This window comes from Anomaloglossus baeobatrachus, chromosome 5 (assembly GCF_048569485.1).
Source record: "Anomaloglossus baeobatrachus isolate aAnoBae1 chromosome 5, aAnoBae1.hap1, whole genome shotgun sequence".
Taxonomy (NCBI): domain Eukaryota; kingdom Metazoa; phylum Chordata; class Amphibia; order Anura; family Aromobatidae; genus Anomaloglossus; species Anomaloglossus baeobatrachus.
Window position 1 is genome coordinate 384,426,398 of NC_134357.1, and position 18,229 is coordinate 384,444,626.

At 47.9% G+C, this 18,229-nt stretch overlaps 1 protein-coding gene across 3 annotated transcripts in view; it reads right to left on the minus strand.

Moving 5' to 3' along the window:
- Positions 1–803: 803 nt before the first annotated feature.
- Positions 804–18,229, minus strand: part of SP2 (Sp2 transcription factor) — a 29,351-nt gene continuing 11,925 nt past the window's right edge. Inside the window, exons 3-8 of one of the 3 annotated variants that reach the window (XM_075350068.1) lie at positions 16,909–16,977; positions 14,804–15,667; positions 3,040–3,322; positions 2,717–2,891; positions 2,400–2,593; positions 804–2,307 (exon numbers count right to left, since the gene is read on the minus strand). In XM_075350068.1, the coding sequence (XP_075206183.1) occupies positions 2,207–2,307; positions 2,400–2,593; positions 2,717–2,891; positions 3,040–3,322; positions 14,804–15,667; positions 16,909–16,971 (1,680 nt within the window). In that variant the 5' untranslated portion in view covers positions 16,972–16,977 and the 3' untranslated portion in view covers positions 804–2,206. Of the gene's footprint in view, positions 2,308–2,399; positions 2,597–2,716; positions 2,892–3,039; positions 3,323–14,803; positions 15,668–16,908; positions 16,978–18,229 lie in introns of all 3 variants that reach the window. The other 2 variants (XM_075350067.1, XM_075350069.1) reach the window with 2 other exon arrangements.

Genomic DNA, 18,229 nt, shown 5'->3' on the forward strand with positions numbered 1-18,229 from the left:
ATACAGCAGGACACTTCATTATAGAAAGCAGACACCCCCAAAAGAGAGAAGAAAGAAGACCCTGCAATTATACTCACCAGATGCCAAATGGGATGATTTGCAGCGGAACGCACACTCACCCACCCACATCAGATCACACACAAACTCTCAACACATCCAGCTATGGCTTCTGGCCGACAGAGAATCCTGGGGCGCATTGTTGTGGAACACATAGAGGACCTGCTGTGCAACGCATTGATGCGCGCTCCACCGCCAAGTTCTCCATGTGTTCCACTGCACTGAATCGTATTTTCCCCTGCTGGCCGGAAGGCATGCATATCGCCAGATGTGATGAGTGTGTGATCTGATGTATGCGAGTGTGTTGGCCAGAAGCAGGGGAGGACCGCGTGGATCATAGGTGGTGGAAGCGTCTGCCAAAGATCGCAGGAGGACCTGGGAGCCACGCAGTGGTCTGGTAAGTATGAGTCTCTTGGGAAGGGAGGGTGGTGTCTGCTTTTTTGGGGACGCGGGGGAACTTACCCCCGACCGTGTTTCCCCAAAAAGAAGACCTGCCTGAAAATGAGCCCTAGCGCTTCTTAAGGGTCAAAAATAGAAAAAAAATATAAGACCGTTTTAGTTTTTAGAAAAACAGTATATTATATAAGATTGTTTACCTGTAACCATGACTCGTACAAGAAAAAAAAAATGCGCGTCATTTTAAATGTTTAAGGTTAGCCCCTTATGTTACCGCTTTGCTAATCTTTGTATGCTGCAGAGCTATAAAGTCTTGGACCCAAGAAGAACATATCCTCGTAAAAAGTGAATTGTTTTGTTTGAAAACTTTCCTTTATTCTGTTCATAGTTGGAGATCTGAAGATCAAGTTGGTAAATTCTGAACCCAGGCTGACACCTGATTTCCTGATATACATTTAATTGCATTTGGACTTCTGCAATCCTTATTCATGAATGAGACTGGCTTAGAAATTCCTGCTGTGTGTGAAGATGACAATCATATTTTGTCCAGTTTCTCTGGACAAAATATGATCCTCTTAGCTAAGGATTTAGGGGGAAGGAGCATGACATAGGACTTCAAAGATAAGCAAAGCCCATTGTCATGGCCCAAACTAGGCATAAGTGTTATTTTTGCTTGGAGGGTTCCTTGAACTTGTCTGATGCTACTCAGACAGGGATGTGAATGCTAGGCAGAAGCACAGAGATAAGGGACACTCCACCTTTGATTGCATTTAAAGCATTCTCGCTTTATTTAGCCTAAACAAGAGATAAGCGTCAGGATTACGGCAGCTCTGTGGCTGATGAGGAGAAACATTGAATTCAGACTTCTACAGAAGGGAAATGGAGTACGGACCCTCAGAATATAATAGTTTTATAAACAATTAGCCAAAAATAAACTCCATGATAAGTTCACTTTAAGAAACAAAGTAGTACTCAACAATTACTAAGGAGTAAAACTGCACATATCCATTAGAAAGGAACATTCATGTGTCAGTGAGTTATATATATCTTTTCATGACAAGCTGTAAGAAGGAGAAAAAAATCTTGAAGCTTGCACCCGTTATATATTGTGATCATGTTAAATCCCCTCTTTTATTTAAATTATAAGGTTGGTGATTGCTAAAAATGCAAATACAACATAGGTCAGAGACTGTGACGGGAAAGGAACAATGATTTTCTGGTATAAATAGAAGTACACGGGTCTCTACGCTATGGAAAGCTGTGGAAATTCCTGTCCTGGCAACAGGTATGAATGCAACTATAATTGAAGCTTTTACACTTAAAAACATTGGAAGAGGGGAGATATTAAGGCACCTTCCTTTAGGGGAGAGAGCAGCGTAAACACAGGAATGTTCTAGTCCAGCCAACAGCATGGGGTCAGGTAATGTAGATACGCTCTCCCCCCAGCTAAATCCTTCATGTTTAACAGCAATAGTAAATCCTATGCTGAAAAGTGCTGACATACACATAGCGGATGTGTAGTCCAGACGTGGACACATTGGTGGTCTTGAAAACTCTACAATTTGCTTGATGAGGACCCACCAGCAGTATGATGGCTTCTACAGAGTGGTGACAATTACTATTAGCATTATTGGGCTTAGAGTCTCACACCGGATGATTCAGGGCAGCCCAAACATATCTGGAGGAGTTCCAACTTGGAACGCAATGGCATCACTTTTGGGGTCCCACAGAGTTAGGATGGTTTTCACTTGCATTACAGCTTCTTTGGCGCGAGGTGTGTCTTGAAGTGCTTGCTGACATGGTCGCTGCGTGTGAACCTCTTCTGACAGTGAGGACATTCAAAGCGCTTGTCACCTGTGCAGGGACAGCAGAGTAAAATCAGTATACATGTCATACATGTGGGACAGAGTGCCTTACACGTGCATGCGTGCATACATGCGCCACACCTGTGTGAGTGCGTGCGTGCCTTTGCAGCTCATCGCTGCGGGTGAACCTTTTAGTACAGAATCCCCAGTTGCACACGAATGGCCTCTCCCCGGTGTGCAGACGAACGTGGGCTCTCAAGAGTGAAGTCTTGCGAAACGTTCTCCCGCATTCAGGGATGTGACACACGTGCCTCTTCCTGCCAGGGGGACCCCACCTGCTGAGAGAGAGAGAGTGTCTCTCCTCAGCACAATAATCCCTCCATCAATCCCTTCCCACCCATGCCCCCTTATGGAACTAGCCTCACACAACTTTGCCTCCACTTTGTGAACACTCTCACCCCTTCTCCCCGTCCTTGCAGTTTGGACAAGTACAGGCCACCCTCCTCCTCTTCTCTCCCGGCTGTAGATCCCCAGACAAGGCCTGTTCCATCTGTAGCTGTATCTGGGAAGGGCTGAGGCCACTGATGGAAACGTTATTACTGGACACGTTCTGCACACTGATTTGCTGCTGCCCTGATTGGATACACAAACACAAGGGTGTGTTGATTCATTTAATAGAGGGATAAGATCAAGCAAATCATATTAATGTGGTAAATGTTCAGGAGGTAAGGGCAGTAGCTTAGCTTTTTGTTTGGCTACATATTCATATTGGGATATACACCTGCAGCATTGGTGATGGTAACAGGTACTCCTTGCACTGGGACTCCATTGATACTGATAGTCTGTATGCCCTGGGCAGTAGCTGAAAGTTGTGCTGTATTCAGGTTAATGACGCTCCCCGCTGGGGCAATTTTGGCTAAAGACCGCTCTTTACGAGTGACATTCTTCTTAGTGGGAGTAGCAGAGAGTGTTAAGGAACCTGTGCCTCCCATGGAGCATGGCGCAGGGGTAGACTCTTGCACCATCAGTGCTTGGACATCTCCTGATGAAGTGCGGAAGTAGAGCTGTGAAGAAGAAAAAAAATATCAGAAAAACAAAAGGACAAAAACAGCATCAACATAAACAAAGGACAAAAGTCTAGTTTCTGCTCTTAAGGCCGCTTTACACGCTGCGATATCGGTACCGATATCGCTAGCATGGGCACCCGCCCCCATCTGTTGTGCGACACGGACAAATCGCTGCCTGTGCCGCACAACATCGCCCAGACCCGTCACACGTACTTACCTGCCCGGCGACGTCGCTGTGACCGGCGAACCAAACTCCTTTCTAAGGGGGCGGTTCGTTCAGCGTCACAGCTGCGTCACTGAAACGCCGCCCAATAGAAGCAGAGGGGCGGAGATGAGCGGGACGTAACATCCCACCCACCTTCCTTCCTCATGGCAGGTAAGGAGAGCTTCCTTGTTCCTGCGGCGTCACATGGAGCGATGTGTGCTGCCGCAGGAACGAGGAACAACTTTGTTACTGCTGCAGTAACGATATTTGAGAATGGACCCCCATGTCACCGATGTGCGATTTTGCACGTTTTTGCGAAAATGCAAAATTGCTCATAGGTGTCACACGCAACGGCATCGCTAATGTGGCCGGATGTGCGTCACCAATTCAGTGACCCCAACGACTTCGCATTAGCGATGTCGTAGCGTGTAAAGCGGCCTTTATTCTATTTCCACTATTTCCCTGAGTATATTGATTTTAGTTTTTTTTAAAGACTATTGTTATCCAGGTATATGAGCCTTTTTAGTTAGTGATAGCTTTTATTGTCTTTTCCAAAGGGGTGTGGCTTATTTTATAGTAAAGGCCATAGAAAGTAGCACTAAAGCTGGCGGTCATATGACAAAATTGAAAAAAAACAAAAAAATTGGTTTGATTTTCATCCATTCTTACTCGTCATCCGTGTGCAATTTGTTTGAGTTCTTAATCATTTACAGGAACATCAATATATATAGTTTCCTATGTTACAGAATTGTAATCTATCCATAAAAAAAATTAGATGCTATAAAGTGACAATGAATTTTTTTTTTTCTCGCACCCATAGATTTGAAAGGGTGAGTAAAATTGCAACATGTGCAATCTGTTACCAGATCCGTTCTCAATAGACTCCAATGTTAAAAAAACCCAAACAAATCCGGCAGACATAATTTTACCAATGGATCTCTGCAGGATCCATTCTAAGGGATCATTACATGACATGTGAACTCAGCCTTATAGGAAAAAGAAGTACTGCACAGAGCACCAGAACAGCCCTGGCAATAATTCCTCTTGCTGTCTGATGAATAAATGGAATAGATGGAGAAATTAACATTCATATAATACAGCAGGGTGCATATTCATTACACAGAGTATACAGCAGTGTACATGTATACACACCCTGCTTTGCACATACAGATACAAGCAGGGACATATATAGAACTTCTGCTATGGGACCCCATGATTTCTAATTACCTCCCCACAGTCCTCCATATATTATAATAGACAACACAAAGACCTCTCACCCACATAATCCTACATATATTATAATGCACCCCCATAGTCCTCCATATATTGTAAAGCACCTCATAAGCTAGTATTATGGCCATTGGCCACCAGTGTACTTGCCGACTTAAAAAACCTCACCTCTGATCTTTCTTCCGCTGCTCCGGTCTCTGCAGTTCTAAATATCTCTGCACAATGGACACGCAGTAATGATATCATGTCGCCCCTGCTCTGAGACGTCAGAGCACAGACAGAGTGGTAGAGTGATGGAGGAGGGAGCGGATAAATCCCTCCATCATTGCTTTCAACTGTATCAGCATCCGAGATGCCAATACAGTTGACAGTGCGATGCTAGGCGGGGGAGGCTGATACTGGCATCGGGTCCCCCCAACTCATACTCTGCATTGGCATTACGCCACTGGATATGAGAGATAGAGCTGGTCTGCAGGAAGGGGTGTATGCAGCAGCATACGCAGGAACAGCAGACTGGAGCCACCCTTAGGCTGCTTTCACACATCCGTTTTTTGCTGAGCGGCACAATACAGCGCTTTGCAGAAAAAAACGCAACCGTTTTTTTTGCCGCCGGTTGCGTTTTTTCCGCATAGACTTGCATTATGCCGTATTGTGCCGCATCGCCTTGCGTTTCGTCCAGTTTTTGCCGGATGTGGCATATTTAGCCCATGCGGCAGCCGGATGGAACGTTGCCTGGCAAGTTTTTTTGTGTGGCGAAAAAAACGCATCACGCCGGATCCGGCGCGATTTACAATGCAAGCCTATGGACGCCGTCCTGCGGCAAAAAACGCATCCAACCGCGGTTTTTTGCACTGCACATGCTCAGTATCAAGCCGCATCCGTCAAAAAACGGACAGGCCGCATGGAAAAACGTATGCAACGGATCAATTTTTTTCGCCGCATCCGTTGCATAGGTTTTTGAGCCGGATTGAGCCACACTGCAAAAAACGGATGTGTGAAAGCAGCCTTACTCAACAAGTCCTGCCAATGCATCAGTTTCTACAGCCCAGAACTAACAAGAATCACAGAAGCCAGGAGATTCTCAGCCTGAGATCATGTGACCAGAAGAGCAGCTCAGGTTAGGATTGGATTTGACAAAGCAAGGTATTTAGTGAAGTACTTATCTATGGCGGTTCACAGGAAAAGGACGCTTTTAAAGGGAACTTAAAGGGAACCTGTTAGGTGCAATATGCACCCAGAACCACGAGCAGTTCTGGGTACATATTGCTAATCCTCGCCTAACTGTCCCTGTATATAATAGTAGAATAGATAAAGAGATCTTTAGAAAAAGTATTTGTCAAGATCCTTTCTGATATGCTAATGAGTGCAGGGGACTAGTCACAAGGGAGTTATATCCTGCACTCAGTCCGTCCTCTTAGCATGGTAGCACGCCCACAGGGGCATACTAACATGTTATTCAATGCAGCATCACCAGCGGTGACGCACATATCTGTGTCTGGAGTCCCGGCATTTCCAGTCATGCACATTAGACCTCTCTGATGCCAAGACGCGTACACCCGGCTTCATACTGTGCATGACCGGAAGTGCTAGGACTGGTGATGCATTGAACAGCAAGTTTGCACGCCCCTCTGGGTGTTCTAACATGCTAAGAGGGTGGAATGAGCACAGAAATTAACGCCCTTGCAACTAGTCGCTGCGCTCATTAACATATCATATAGGATCTTTAAAAATACTTTCTTCGGCGCTCCATTGGGAGACCCAGACGATTGGGTGTATAGTACTGCCTCCGGAGGCCACACAAAGCATTACACTAAAAAGTGTAAGGCCCCTCCCCTTCTGGCTATACACCCCCAGTGGGATCACTGGCTCACCAGTTTTCTGCTTTGTGCGAAGGAGGTCAGACATCCACGCATAGCTCCACTGTTTAGTCAGCAGCAGCTGCTGACTATGTCGGATGGAAGAAAAGAGGGCCCATACTAGGGCCCCCAGCATGCTCCCTTCTCACCCCACTTTATGTCGGCGGTGTTTGTTAAGGTTGAGGTACCCATTGTGGGTACGGAGGCTGGAGCCCACATGCTGTTTTCCTTCCCCATCCCCCTGAGGGGCTCTGAGGAAGTGGGATCTTACCGGCCCCCAAGCCCTGAGGCCGGGCTCCATCCACAGACCCATGGAACCTGCTGGATACGGAGCTGGGTACCGTTCAGGGACAAGGCCCTGCGACATTCAGGTACTCTGTGTCCCAAACAGGCCGCGCACATTCCACACTTGCTGGGTGTGCTAGTGCGCCGGGGACAGTAGCGCTGCGCGCTGGGGTTACAGTCACTACAGTTTTTCTGAGTGACTTTATGTGTTGGGGACTGCCGCGCCGGCCGCCCCTGGAGCGGCGGCGCGGCTGCGACTTGTAGTGCGCCGGGGACTTAGCGCCGACCGTGCTTTTACGACGGCGTCGCTTATAAATTTAGTCCCCGGCTTCTGCGGCCTAGCTCCGCTTCGTTCCCGCCCCCACCCTGTCAATCAGGGCAAGGGAGAGACGCTGTACGATTAATCAGCGCCGAGGGCTGGAGTCTTATTTACATGCTCCAGCCCTCTCACTGAGCACAGGGGGACGCAGGTTTCCCGCTCTTTGTCTGCACACGCCCAGGGCCCGCCCCTCTCCATAGGACGCCGGCAGCCATTCCTACATGCAGTCTGGCTGGAGAACGGACACAGGCTCTGGGAGACCCAGACAAGGGATTTCTGGCGACCACACACCCGCGTTAAGCGGGCGGTAAGCAGCACTTTAGTGCTGGCCCCACTAGTGCCACAGTGATATTTTGGTGTACCTTTTTTCTCTATACCCTATATATATGTATATATATATTGCACTGTAAGGTCGCTTCTTGGCTGTATACCCTATCTTGCTCTGAGGAGACGACAACATGTCATCCGCAAAACGCAAGGGTGCCAAGACACAGGCTGTAAGCGCTGCTTGTGCCGCTTGTGGGGCTGATCTACCGGCAGGTTACAATGACCCCCATTGTGTGCAATGTTCGGTCCCTGTGCCACTTCGTCAGCCGGAGTCTATGGTGGTAGTGGCCCAGGCAGAGTCGCCGGTGAACCCTGTCCCGGTGACGGGGACAGAGTTTGCAGTTTTTGCTGACAAGATGTCTGTCACTATGACAAAGATACTAGAGACCTTGCAGGCCAGGCCAGTTACTCAGACCATGGACACTGCTGCGGCAACGTTCCCCGGTCCCCCTCAGTTGGAGTTAATCCGTGATTCAAGGGGGTCCCAGGCATCTCAGCCTGACGGCTCTGATTCAGATGACAGTCCCAGGCAGCCTAAGCGTGCTCGCTGGGAGAGACCCTCCACGTCATCACGCGGATCAGGGTCTCAGCGAGAAGAGTCTCTACATGATGAGACAGAGGAGGGTGATCAGGAGTCTAATCCTGAAACCGCTCTCAATCTGGATACTCCTGATGGTGACGCCATGGTAAATGACCTTATAGCGGCCATCAATAGTCTATTGGAAATTTCTCCCCCTGCCCCTTCTGCAGAGGAGGCAGCTGCACAGCAGGAGAAGTTCCATTTCAGGTATCCCAAGCGTAAACTGAGTACTTTTCTGGACCACGCTGACTTCAGAGAATCAGTCCAGAAACACCATGCTTACCCAGACAAGCGTTTCTCCAAACGTCTTAAGGATACACGTTATCCCTTTCCCCCTGACGTGGTCAAACGCTGGACCCAGTGTCCAAAGGTGGACCCCCCAATCTCCAGGCTTGCGGCTAGATCCATAGTTGCAGTGGAGGATGGGGCTTCACTTAAAGATGCCAATGACAGACAGATGGACCTTTGGTTAAAGTCTGTCTATGAAGCTATCGGCGCGTCGTTTGCTCCAGCATTCGCGGCCGTGTGGGCACTCCAAGCTATTTCAGCCGGTCTGGCACAGGTGGACTCTATCATACGTCCAGCAGTGCCGCGAGTAGCGTCACTAACCTCGCAAATGTCTGCGTTTGCGACTTACGCTATCAACGCTGTCCTGGACTCTACAAGCCGTACCTCAATGGCGTCTGCCAACTCTGTGGTTTTGCGCAGAGCCTTGTGGTTAAAGGAATGGAAAGCGGATTCTGCTTCCAAAAAATGTTTAACCAGCTTGCCACTATCTGTAGATAGACTGTTTGGTGAACAATTGGCTGAAATCATTAAACAATCCAAGGGTAAAGACTCCTCCTTACCCCAGCCCAGATCAAGCAAACCTCAACAGAGGAAGTGGCAGTCGAGGTTTCGGTCCTTTCGAGGCTCCGGCAAGACCCAATTCTCCTCGTCCAAAGGGACTCAGAAGGAGCAAAGGAGCTCAGATTCCTGGCGGGCTCACTCACGCCCCAAGAAAGCAACCGGAGGAACCGCTTCCAAGGAGGCTGCCTCATGACTTTCGGCCTCATCCCTCCGCATCCTCGGTCGGTGGCAGGCTCTCCCGCTTTTGCGACATTTGGCTGCCACAGGTCAAAGACCGGTGGGTAACAGACATTTTGTCTCACGGGTACAGGATAGAGTTCAGTTCTCGTCCTCCGCCTCGGTTCTTCAGAACCTCCCCACATCCCGACCGAGCAGATGCCCTTCTGCAGGCGGTGTGCTCACTAAAAGCAGAAGGAGTGGTGATCCCTGTTCCTCAGCAGGAACAAGGGCAAGGTTTTTACTCCAATCTCTTTGTGGTTCCAAAAAAGGACGGCTCGTTTCGTCCTGTTCTGGACCTAAAGCTGCTCAACAAGCATGTGAACGCCAGGCGGTTCCGGATGGAATCCCTCCGCTCCGTCATTGCCTCAATGTCTCAAGGAGATTTCCTTGCATCAATAGACATCAAAGATGCTTATCTCCACGTGCCGATTGCTACAGAGCACCAACGTTTTCTACGTTTCGTGATAGGAGACGACCATCTCCAGTTCGTAGCTCTGCCATTTGGTCTGGCGACAGCCCCACGGGTTTTCACCAAGGTCATGGCGGCAGTGGTAGCAGTCTTGCATTCTCAGGGACATTCCGTGATCCCTTATTTAGACGATCTACTTGTCAAAGCACCCTCTCAAGAGGCATGCCAACACAGCCTGAATGTTGCGCTGGAGACTCTCCAGACTTTCGGGTGGATCATCAACTTTTCAAAGTCAAACCTGGCACCGACTCGATCACTAACGTATCTTGGCATGGAGTTTCATACTCTCTCAGCGATAGTGAAGCTTCCGCTGGACAAGCAGCGGTCACTACAGACAGGGGTGCAGTCTCTCCTTCGGGGTCAGTCGCACCCCTTAAGGCGCCTCATGCACTTCCTAGGGAAGATGGTGGCAGCAATGGAGGCAGTCCCGTTCGCGCAGTTTCATCTGCGCCCACTTCAATGGGACATTCTCCGCCAATGGGACGGGAAGACAACTTCCCTAGACAGGAAAGTCTCCCTTTCTCAGACGGCCAAGGACTCTCTGCAATGGTGGCTTCTTCCCACCTCATTATCACAGGGAAGATCATTCCTGCCCCCATCCTGGGCAGTGGTCACGACAGACGCGAGTCTGTCAGGGTGGGGAGCAGTTTTTCTCCACCACAGGGCTCAAGGGACGTGGACTCAGCAGGAGTCCACCCTTCAGATCAATGTTCTGGAAATCAGGGCAGTGTATCTTGCCCTATTAGCCTTCCAGCAGTGGCTGGAAGGAAAGCAGATCCGAATTCAGTCGGACAACTCCACAGCGGTGGCATACATCAACCACCAAGGAGGGACACGCAGTCGGCAAGCCTTCCAGGAAGTCAGGCGGATTCTGATGTGGGTGGAGGAAAGAGCATCCACCATATCAGCAGTTCACATCCCGGGCGTAGAAAACTGGGAAGCAGACTTCCTCAGTCGCCAGGGCATGGACGCAGGGGAATGGTCCCTTCACCCGGACGTGTTTCAGGAAATCTGCCGCCGCTGGGGGGTGCCGGACGTCGACCTAATGGCGTCTCGGCACAACAACAAGGTCCCGACCTTCATGGCGCGGTCTCGCGATCAAAGAGCTCTGGCGGCAGACGCCTTAGTGCAAGATTGGTCGCAGTTCCGGCTCCCTTATGTGTTTCCACCTCTGGCACTCTTGCCCAGAGTGTTACGCAAGATCAGATCCGATTGCGGCCGCGTCATACTCGTCGCCCCAGACTGGCCGAGGAGGTCGTGGTACCCGGATCTGTGGCATCTCACGATCGGCCAACCGTGGGCACTACCAGACCGTCCAGACTTACTGTCCCAAGGGCCGTTTTTCCATCGGAATTCTGCGGCCCTGAACCTGACTATGTGGCCATTGAGTCCTGGATCCTAGCGTCTTCAGGATTACCCCAAGGGGTCGTGGCCACCATGAGACAGGCTAGGAAGTCCACTTCTGCTAAGATCTACCACAGAACGTGGAAGATTTTCTTAGCCTGGTGCTCTGCACAAGGAGTATCCCCCTGGCCATTCGCGTTACCTGTCGTTCTTTCCTTCCTGCAATCTGGGTTGGAAAAGGGCTTGTCGCTCGGCTCCCTTAAAGGGCAAGTCTCGGCACTATCCGTGTTTTTTCAGAAGCGTCTAGCACGACTTTCTCAGGTGCGCATGTTCCTGCAGGGGGTTTGTCATATCGTACCTCCGTACAGGCGGCCGTTAGATCCGTGGGATCTAAACAAGGTCCTTGTTGCTCTCCAGAAGCCGCCCTTCGAGCCTCTGAGGGATGTGTCACTTTCTCGACTCTCACAGAAAGTGGCCTTTCTGGTAGCGGTCACGTCTCTTCGGAGAGTGTCTGAACTAGCAGCGCTGTCATCCAAAGCTCCTTTCCTGGTGTTCCACCAGGACAAGGTAGTGCTGCGCCCCATTCAGGAGTTTCTCCCTAAGGTGGTATCCTCTTTTCATCTTAATCAGGATATCTCCTTGCCTTCCTTTTATCCGCATGCAGTTCATCGGTATGAAAAGGATTTACATTTGTTGGATCTGGTGAGAGCACTCAGAATCTACATTTCCCGCACGGCGCCCCTGCGCCGCTCGGATGCACTCTTTGTCCTTGTCGCTGGTAAGCGCAAAGGGTCGCAGGCTTCCAAAGCCACCCTGGCTCGATGGATCAAAGAACCAATTCTTGAAGCCTACCGTTCTGCTGGGCTTCCGGTTCCATCAGGGCTGAAGGCCCATTCTACCAGAGCCGTGGGTGCGTCCTGGGCATTACGACACCAGGCTACGGCTCAACAGGTGTGCCAGGCAGCTACCTGGTCGAGTCTGCACACTTTCACCAAACATTATCAGGTGCATACCTATGCTTCGGCGGACGCCAGCCTAGGTAGAAGAGTCCTGCAGGCGGCAGTTGCCTCCCCGTAGGGGAGGGCTGTCTTTGCAGCTCTAACATGAGGTATTTCTTTACCCACCCAGGGACAGCTTTTGGACGTCCCAATCGTCTGGGTCTCCCAATGGAGCGCCGAAGAAGAAGGGAATTTTGTTACTTACCGTAAATTCCTTTTCTTCTAGCTCCTATTGGGAGACCCAGCACCCGCCCTGTTGTCCTTCGGGATTTTTGGTTGTTTTTCGGGTACACATGTTGTTCATGTTGAATGGTTTTCAGTTCTCCGATGTTACTTCGGAGTGAATTTGTTTAAACCAGTTATTGGCTTTCCTCCTTCTTGCTTTTGCACTAAAACTGGTGAGCCAGTGATCCCACTGGGGGTGTATAGCCAGAAGGGGAGGGGCCTTACACTTTTTAGTGTAATGCTTTGTGTGGCCTCCGGAGGCAGTACTATACACCAATCGTCTGGGTCTCCCAATAGGAGCTAGAAGAAAAGGAATTTACGGTAAGTAACAAAATTCCCTTCTTTTCTAAAGATCTCTTTATCTATGCTACTAGATACAGGAACAGTTAGGCAGAGATTAGCAATATGCACCCAGAACTGCTCATGGTTCTGGGTACATATTGAACCTCACAGGTTCACATTAATTAGGAAATCCATGTTGTAATAAAGCATAATAGTAAGTTCATGTTTTCAACAAAGAACCCCTAAAGGCCGCTTTACACGCTGTGATCTCGCTAGCGAGATTGCTAGCGTGCGTCCCCGCCCCCATCGGTTGTGCGCCACGGGCAAATCGCTGCCCGTGGCGCACAACATCGCTCGGACCCGTCACACGTACTTACCTGCCTAGCGACGTCGCTGTAAACGGCGAACCGCCTCCTTTCTAAGGGGGCGGTTTGTGCGGTGTCACAGCGGCGTCACTAAGCGGCCGCCCAATAGAAGCAGAGATGAGCGGGACGTAACATCCCGCCCACCTCCTTCCTTCCTCATTGCCGGCGGCCGCAGGTAAGGTGAGGTTCCTCGTTCCTGCGGTGTCACACATAGCGATATGTGCTGCCTCAGGAATGACGAACATCGTACCTGTAGCAGCAACGATATTTGGGAACTGGACAGAGTGTCAACGAGCAACGATAAGGTGAGTATTTTTGCTCGTTAGCAGTTGCTCGTACGTGTCACACGCAACAACGTCGCTAACGAGGCCGGATGTGCGTCACTAACGATGTGACCCCAACGACATCGCGTTAGTGATGTTGTTGCGTGTAAAGCGGCCTTAAGTGTTGGATATGGTTTGACTAAAGCTGGAATCACACATACTATTTCTGGCAGTTTTTTGAGTCAAAGCCAAAACTGGGTTAAAACAAACCCTGAAAATATAAAAGGAAAGACAACTTCTTCCATCTGGATCCGCTTCTAGCTTTGGCTAAAAACCTGCAGAACTAAATGTATGATCCCGGCCTGAGGGTGTGCGCAAACAACATCTATATTTCCCCATGGAGCTGCCAAGGTTTTCTAGGCAAAATTCATTCATGAAAACACCAGCGGTATTTTTCCTACAGAGGTGTCCCTACAGGTGCCTAGTCTTTGTGTTTTACACTATAGTGGCATAGAATGAATATGCTACTTCTTTGAACTGCATTTGTGACCTCTGAAGCAGAAAAGCACAGCATTGTCATTTTTACATTGCTGTGCACCATATTTACTTTTAGCTTCCGTTTTACAGTGCATTTTCAGGCAGGTAAGGCTACTTTCACACATCCGGCTTGAGCTGTGCGGCTCAATCCGGCTGTGCAAGCTATGCAACGGATGCAGTGTTTTCACCGCATCCTTTGCATAAGTTTTTCCCTTGCGGCCCATCCGGTTTGTGCCGCTTGCGGCATGCTACTGAGCATGCGCAGTGGCAAAAACCGCATGCGGCGGCCGGATGCGTTTTTTGCCGCATCCGGCCGCCATAGGCATGCATTGAAAAAATGCGCCGCATCGGCCAAATGCGGCGCGATGCGGTTTTTTTTTTGCCGCACGAAAAACGTGCCAGGCAACGTTCCATCCGGCCGCCGCATCGGCTAAATCTGCCGCATGCGGCAAAAACCGGATGGAACGCAAGGCCTTGCGGCACAATGCGGTACTAATTAAATTAAAGTGCCGGATTGTGCCGCATTGCAGAAATCGGAGGTGTGAAAGCAGCCTTACAGGCGTAATCCACCTGAAAAAGAATACGCATGCCCATATTCTAAAACTAACTAAATAAAACAATTAACTGTTTTGCAACCAGATTCCGAAAGGGCTGACCAGAGGCTTTAATAACAACCATTTGCCTAATGTTATAAGGATAAAAAAAAATTAATATAGCGCTCGCCTTCCTATGATTATTTTTTAATAATACACAATACCCCCCCCCAAAATATATTTGTTCAACTAACCAATCCCATGGTTCCTTTTCCAACACCACACGATTGCCCTGCCGGTCCATGTACATACTGTTCAGACCATACCATCCCATGACCGCTACAGCCACTCACTGGCATGGTCACCGCTGTGGCCGGCATTTAGCTGCAGTGATCTTACATCCATCCAGCCAGAAAAGGAAGCACAAAGATCGACGGGAGCCAAAGCACCAATGGGTAATGTCAGCCTACATCTTGTTTTCGAGGTTTCAGTATTCTGGCCATTTTATAATATTAATTCAACTAAATTAACCTTGAAACCAAGCAATGAAAAACATACAAGAGTTAAAAGACAGGAGAAAATGCCTTCATACCTGTGTGGGAAGCATTTCTGTGCTCTGGACAGTCTGTACTGGCTTTTGCGGCACCGTTGGCAGTGTAGCCGAGGCGGCTTGTACCACTCGCAGTGCCTGCTGTGGTATTTGCACCAGCTGCGTTTCAGCTTTGGGCTGTACAAGCTGTAGTACAGCATGCTGACCTGCATTGGGACTCTGGACGATCAGCAGGTTGTTTCCAGCTTGCAGGATATTGTCTGCAGTTGTTTCAATCACTACAGTCTCCACCTGCTCTTGGGTGGGAGAGCCGGGTGTTGGCCCCAGTGGCAGGGACTTCTTACGAGGCTTTTTACTTTGTCTGCTAGGGACAAGTTGGCTGCAAATTTCAGAGGTGGCGTCTCCCAGATTATTGAGAGGCAGTGCCAAAGTGAGGTTGTTGCCAGCAGTTCCAGTCAACTTCATAACATTGCTGTTTTTCTGCGGAGGGGCAGGCTTTATGGGCACATGTTTTGTGGAACTGGAGTGTGGGGTAAGCTGAAGAGTTGTTGCACCATCATTAGGGTTAATAATCTGAAACTGAGTGCTCACAGTCTGTTGAATTGCCTGAGGGGACGTCTGCAAAGCTTGATAGCGTCCAGCTTTACCCCCTGGGTTCTGTATGGTGAAGAAGAGCTGCCCGTTTCCTGTTCCCAATTGCGGAATCTGGATCACATTCCCTTTGGCATTTAATAGTCCTATACTTGTTTTTCCTGGACTCACTGGTAATGGTGCAGGTTTTATTGGTATCAACCTTTTGCGACTTGGTCGTTGTGGAACAGGGGTAGTCACAGCTGTTTCAACTGCAGGAGGACCGATCTTACTGCATGTGGCTGCCAGGAGAGCCAGAGGAGAGGGTTGTGTGTCCTACACGGATGGAAGAAAACACAGATAATAGCAACCAAACACACAAATAACCCGGACAGACTCATGTATACAATGTACTACCTGCATGATATAAAGCCAACCCCACTGTATATGTGTATGGCACAGATTTCATAAAAAGGGCCTTTATATAAAAGTCTTATGTTTCATCAGATGGCATATTGTAGAGATATCTTCTCCTAGATGAAGGAACTCTAGTTAAAAATACATGAGTAGTATCCTGCAGGAAACGGTGTTAAAAAAAATAAAATGTGACATTTATTTGGATAGACATTAAAAACTGGGAAAAAAGGAAAATCTTAGCAGTCCGCATCCACATGGAATCATGACAATGTGTATGGTGGAAAGAAACGTTATTTATAGGAAAGGAATTCCCAGGAAAAGAAGAGGCACGTAATGGAAGTGGTCACACCTATATGGAAACATGTATGAAAATAGCCAAACCAAGTGCATAAAACTGCAATGTAACAATACAATATGTAGGAGTATTGCTTTTATATGTAAGTATGTATGTATGTGTATATTATACATACATACATACATACATACATACATACATATATTATGCATGAGGTCAGTTCCTCTAAAAAAAAAAAAAAAAAAAAAGTCCTATGTTCCATAGGTGCCATATTATAGAGATTTTCTTCTAGATGGGTGAACACTAGTTATGAATATATGATGAATACGTTGGTACATAAAATACACATGATATTAGAATACAAATATTGCTCTGTTATTGCTGCGCCCCTATGCATAACTGGACAGAATTTTTGGAGACTTTTCAGAGAGTGGTACTGTACCAAGCGACTGGCACAGATTTAACGTGGTGCCCATTTTCAAAAAGGGCTCCAGGTCTTTCCTACGTAAATATAGACCAGTAAGCTTAGCATCCATTGTGGGATGTTTGAGGGACTTGTAAGGGGCTTTATACAGGGGCTTATATAAGCAAGAGCGAAATAGATGGGTGATAATGTGTCAAACAATATTTATGGCACCAAATACATGACACTAATTGTTTGGCACAATCAATTTGCTTGTCTAATTTTCTCATGATTGTAGACTCTTCACCAAGTTGGGTCCCTTGGTCTTCTGGCTCTGTATCCATCTGAAGGAAGGATACTGTGGGCAGCTATAGTGTTTATATATATTTTTATTTATTATATATACACATACATACACTAGTATGTTACACTCTACAATAAAGGCTTTTTTTTTTACTATACCTGGGAAGTGGAGACCGCAGGTTGTAAGTACTCACTGGGGCTCACCGCAGCAGTTGCAGTCATAATGAACTGTAAAGAATGGCAATATATTATTACACAGATAAGACATTTCTAAATTGCTAGTTTTCACATGAACTGTAGTAATATCTCATATAAATCCCATTTTCAACCTAAATTACTGGCCCTATCCCCCTCCCCAACAGAACAACTTAAAGGCGTCGTCCAGTACTAGGACAACCCCTTCTTTTTTAAATCAGATCTTTTTTTATTAAATCATTAGGGATCAATACAGAGAGTATTTCACTTTTCATATAACTGATAACAATAAACAGATAAACACATATGATTTATAAATCAGGTTCTTTCTCTGCATATATGTAAATATAATAATAGAGTTCTCAAATCATAATTATATTATATAACTTGAGCCTACAAACCTCGTGGCTCTACAAATAAACAAAACTTAAATTATGCAATAATGCCTCAGACTAACAGGAACACCTCCTCCATCAGCCGTGTCGCTCCACATCATATTGCTATACTCTCCCGCCCCTCCCTCTCCGTGCAGTCATCCATGAAACCGTTCCAGTCCTCTCTCACCTCTTCATTCAAAGTCCACTTCGTCACAGAAAAAACTAGTTTTAATTCCCTTCCTCACACATACCATCACTGCAGGCACAACAGTAACCGGTCCAGCATTGCATCCCGAACCAGTGCACTAGAGGGTAGGCCCGGCAACTCCATCCATGGCCGCCAAATGTTGTAAAACTTTTTCAATGTTTTTCTTTTTAAATAAACTCCCCTTTCCAATCTTATGACGTTATTTAATTTGTTTTTGAGCTCTGGTAATGTTGGTGGTAGAGGGTCTAACCAGTGATATGCAAGTAGCTTTCTTGCTTGGTACAAGATACGTGCTATTCCCAGGGCTGTTGGAGAATCCGGATCCACTTCTCCTTCCCATAGGCTCAACAGGCACAGGCGGGGCGACGGTTGTATTGTGATAGGATATATTTGACCTATAAGTCCCAGGGTTTGGTTCCAGAAATCACCAATGTGTCCACACTCCCACATAACATGCATCAAATGGGCATCATCCTGTCCACACCTAACACACTGTGTGTTTGGTCTGAGTCCCATCTTAAATAGTAGACTGGGAGTTTTATATACCCTGTGGATGAGATATATTTGAGACAGCTTTTGGCACTCCGATACCGCCAGTTTAGGAACTTGTTCCAATATATCAGACCACTGGCCTTCCGTCAGGGGACCGACGTCTCGTTCCCATTTGCTTTTAACAAGCAATGGATGTGTTTCCAGATGG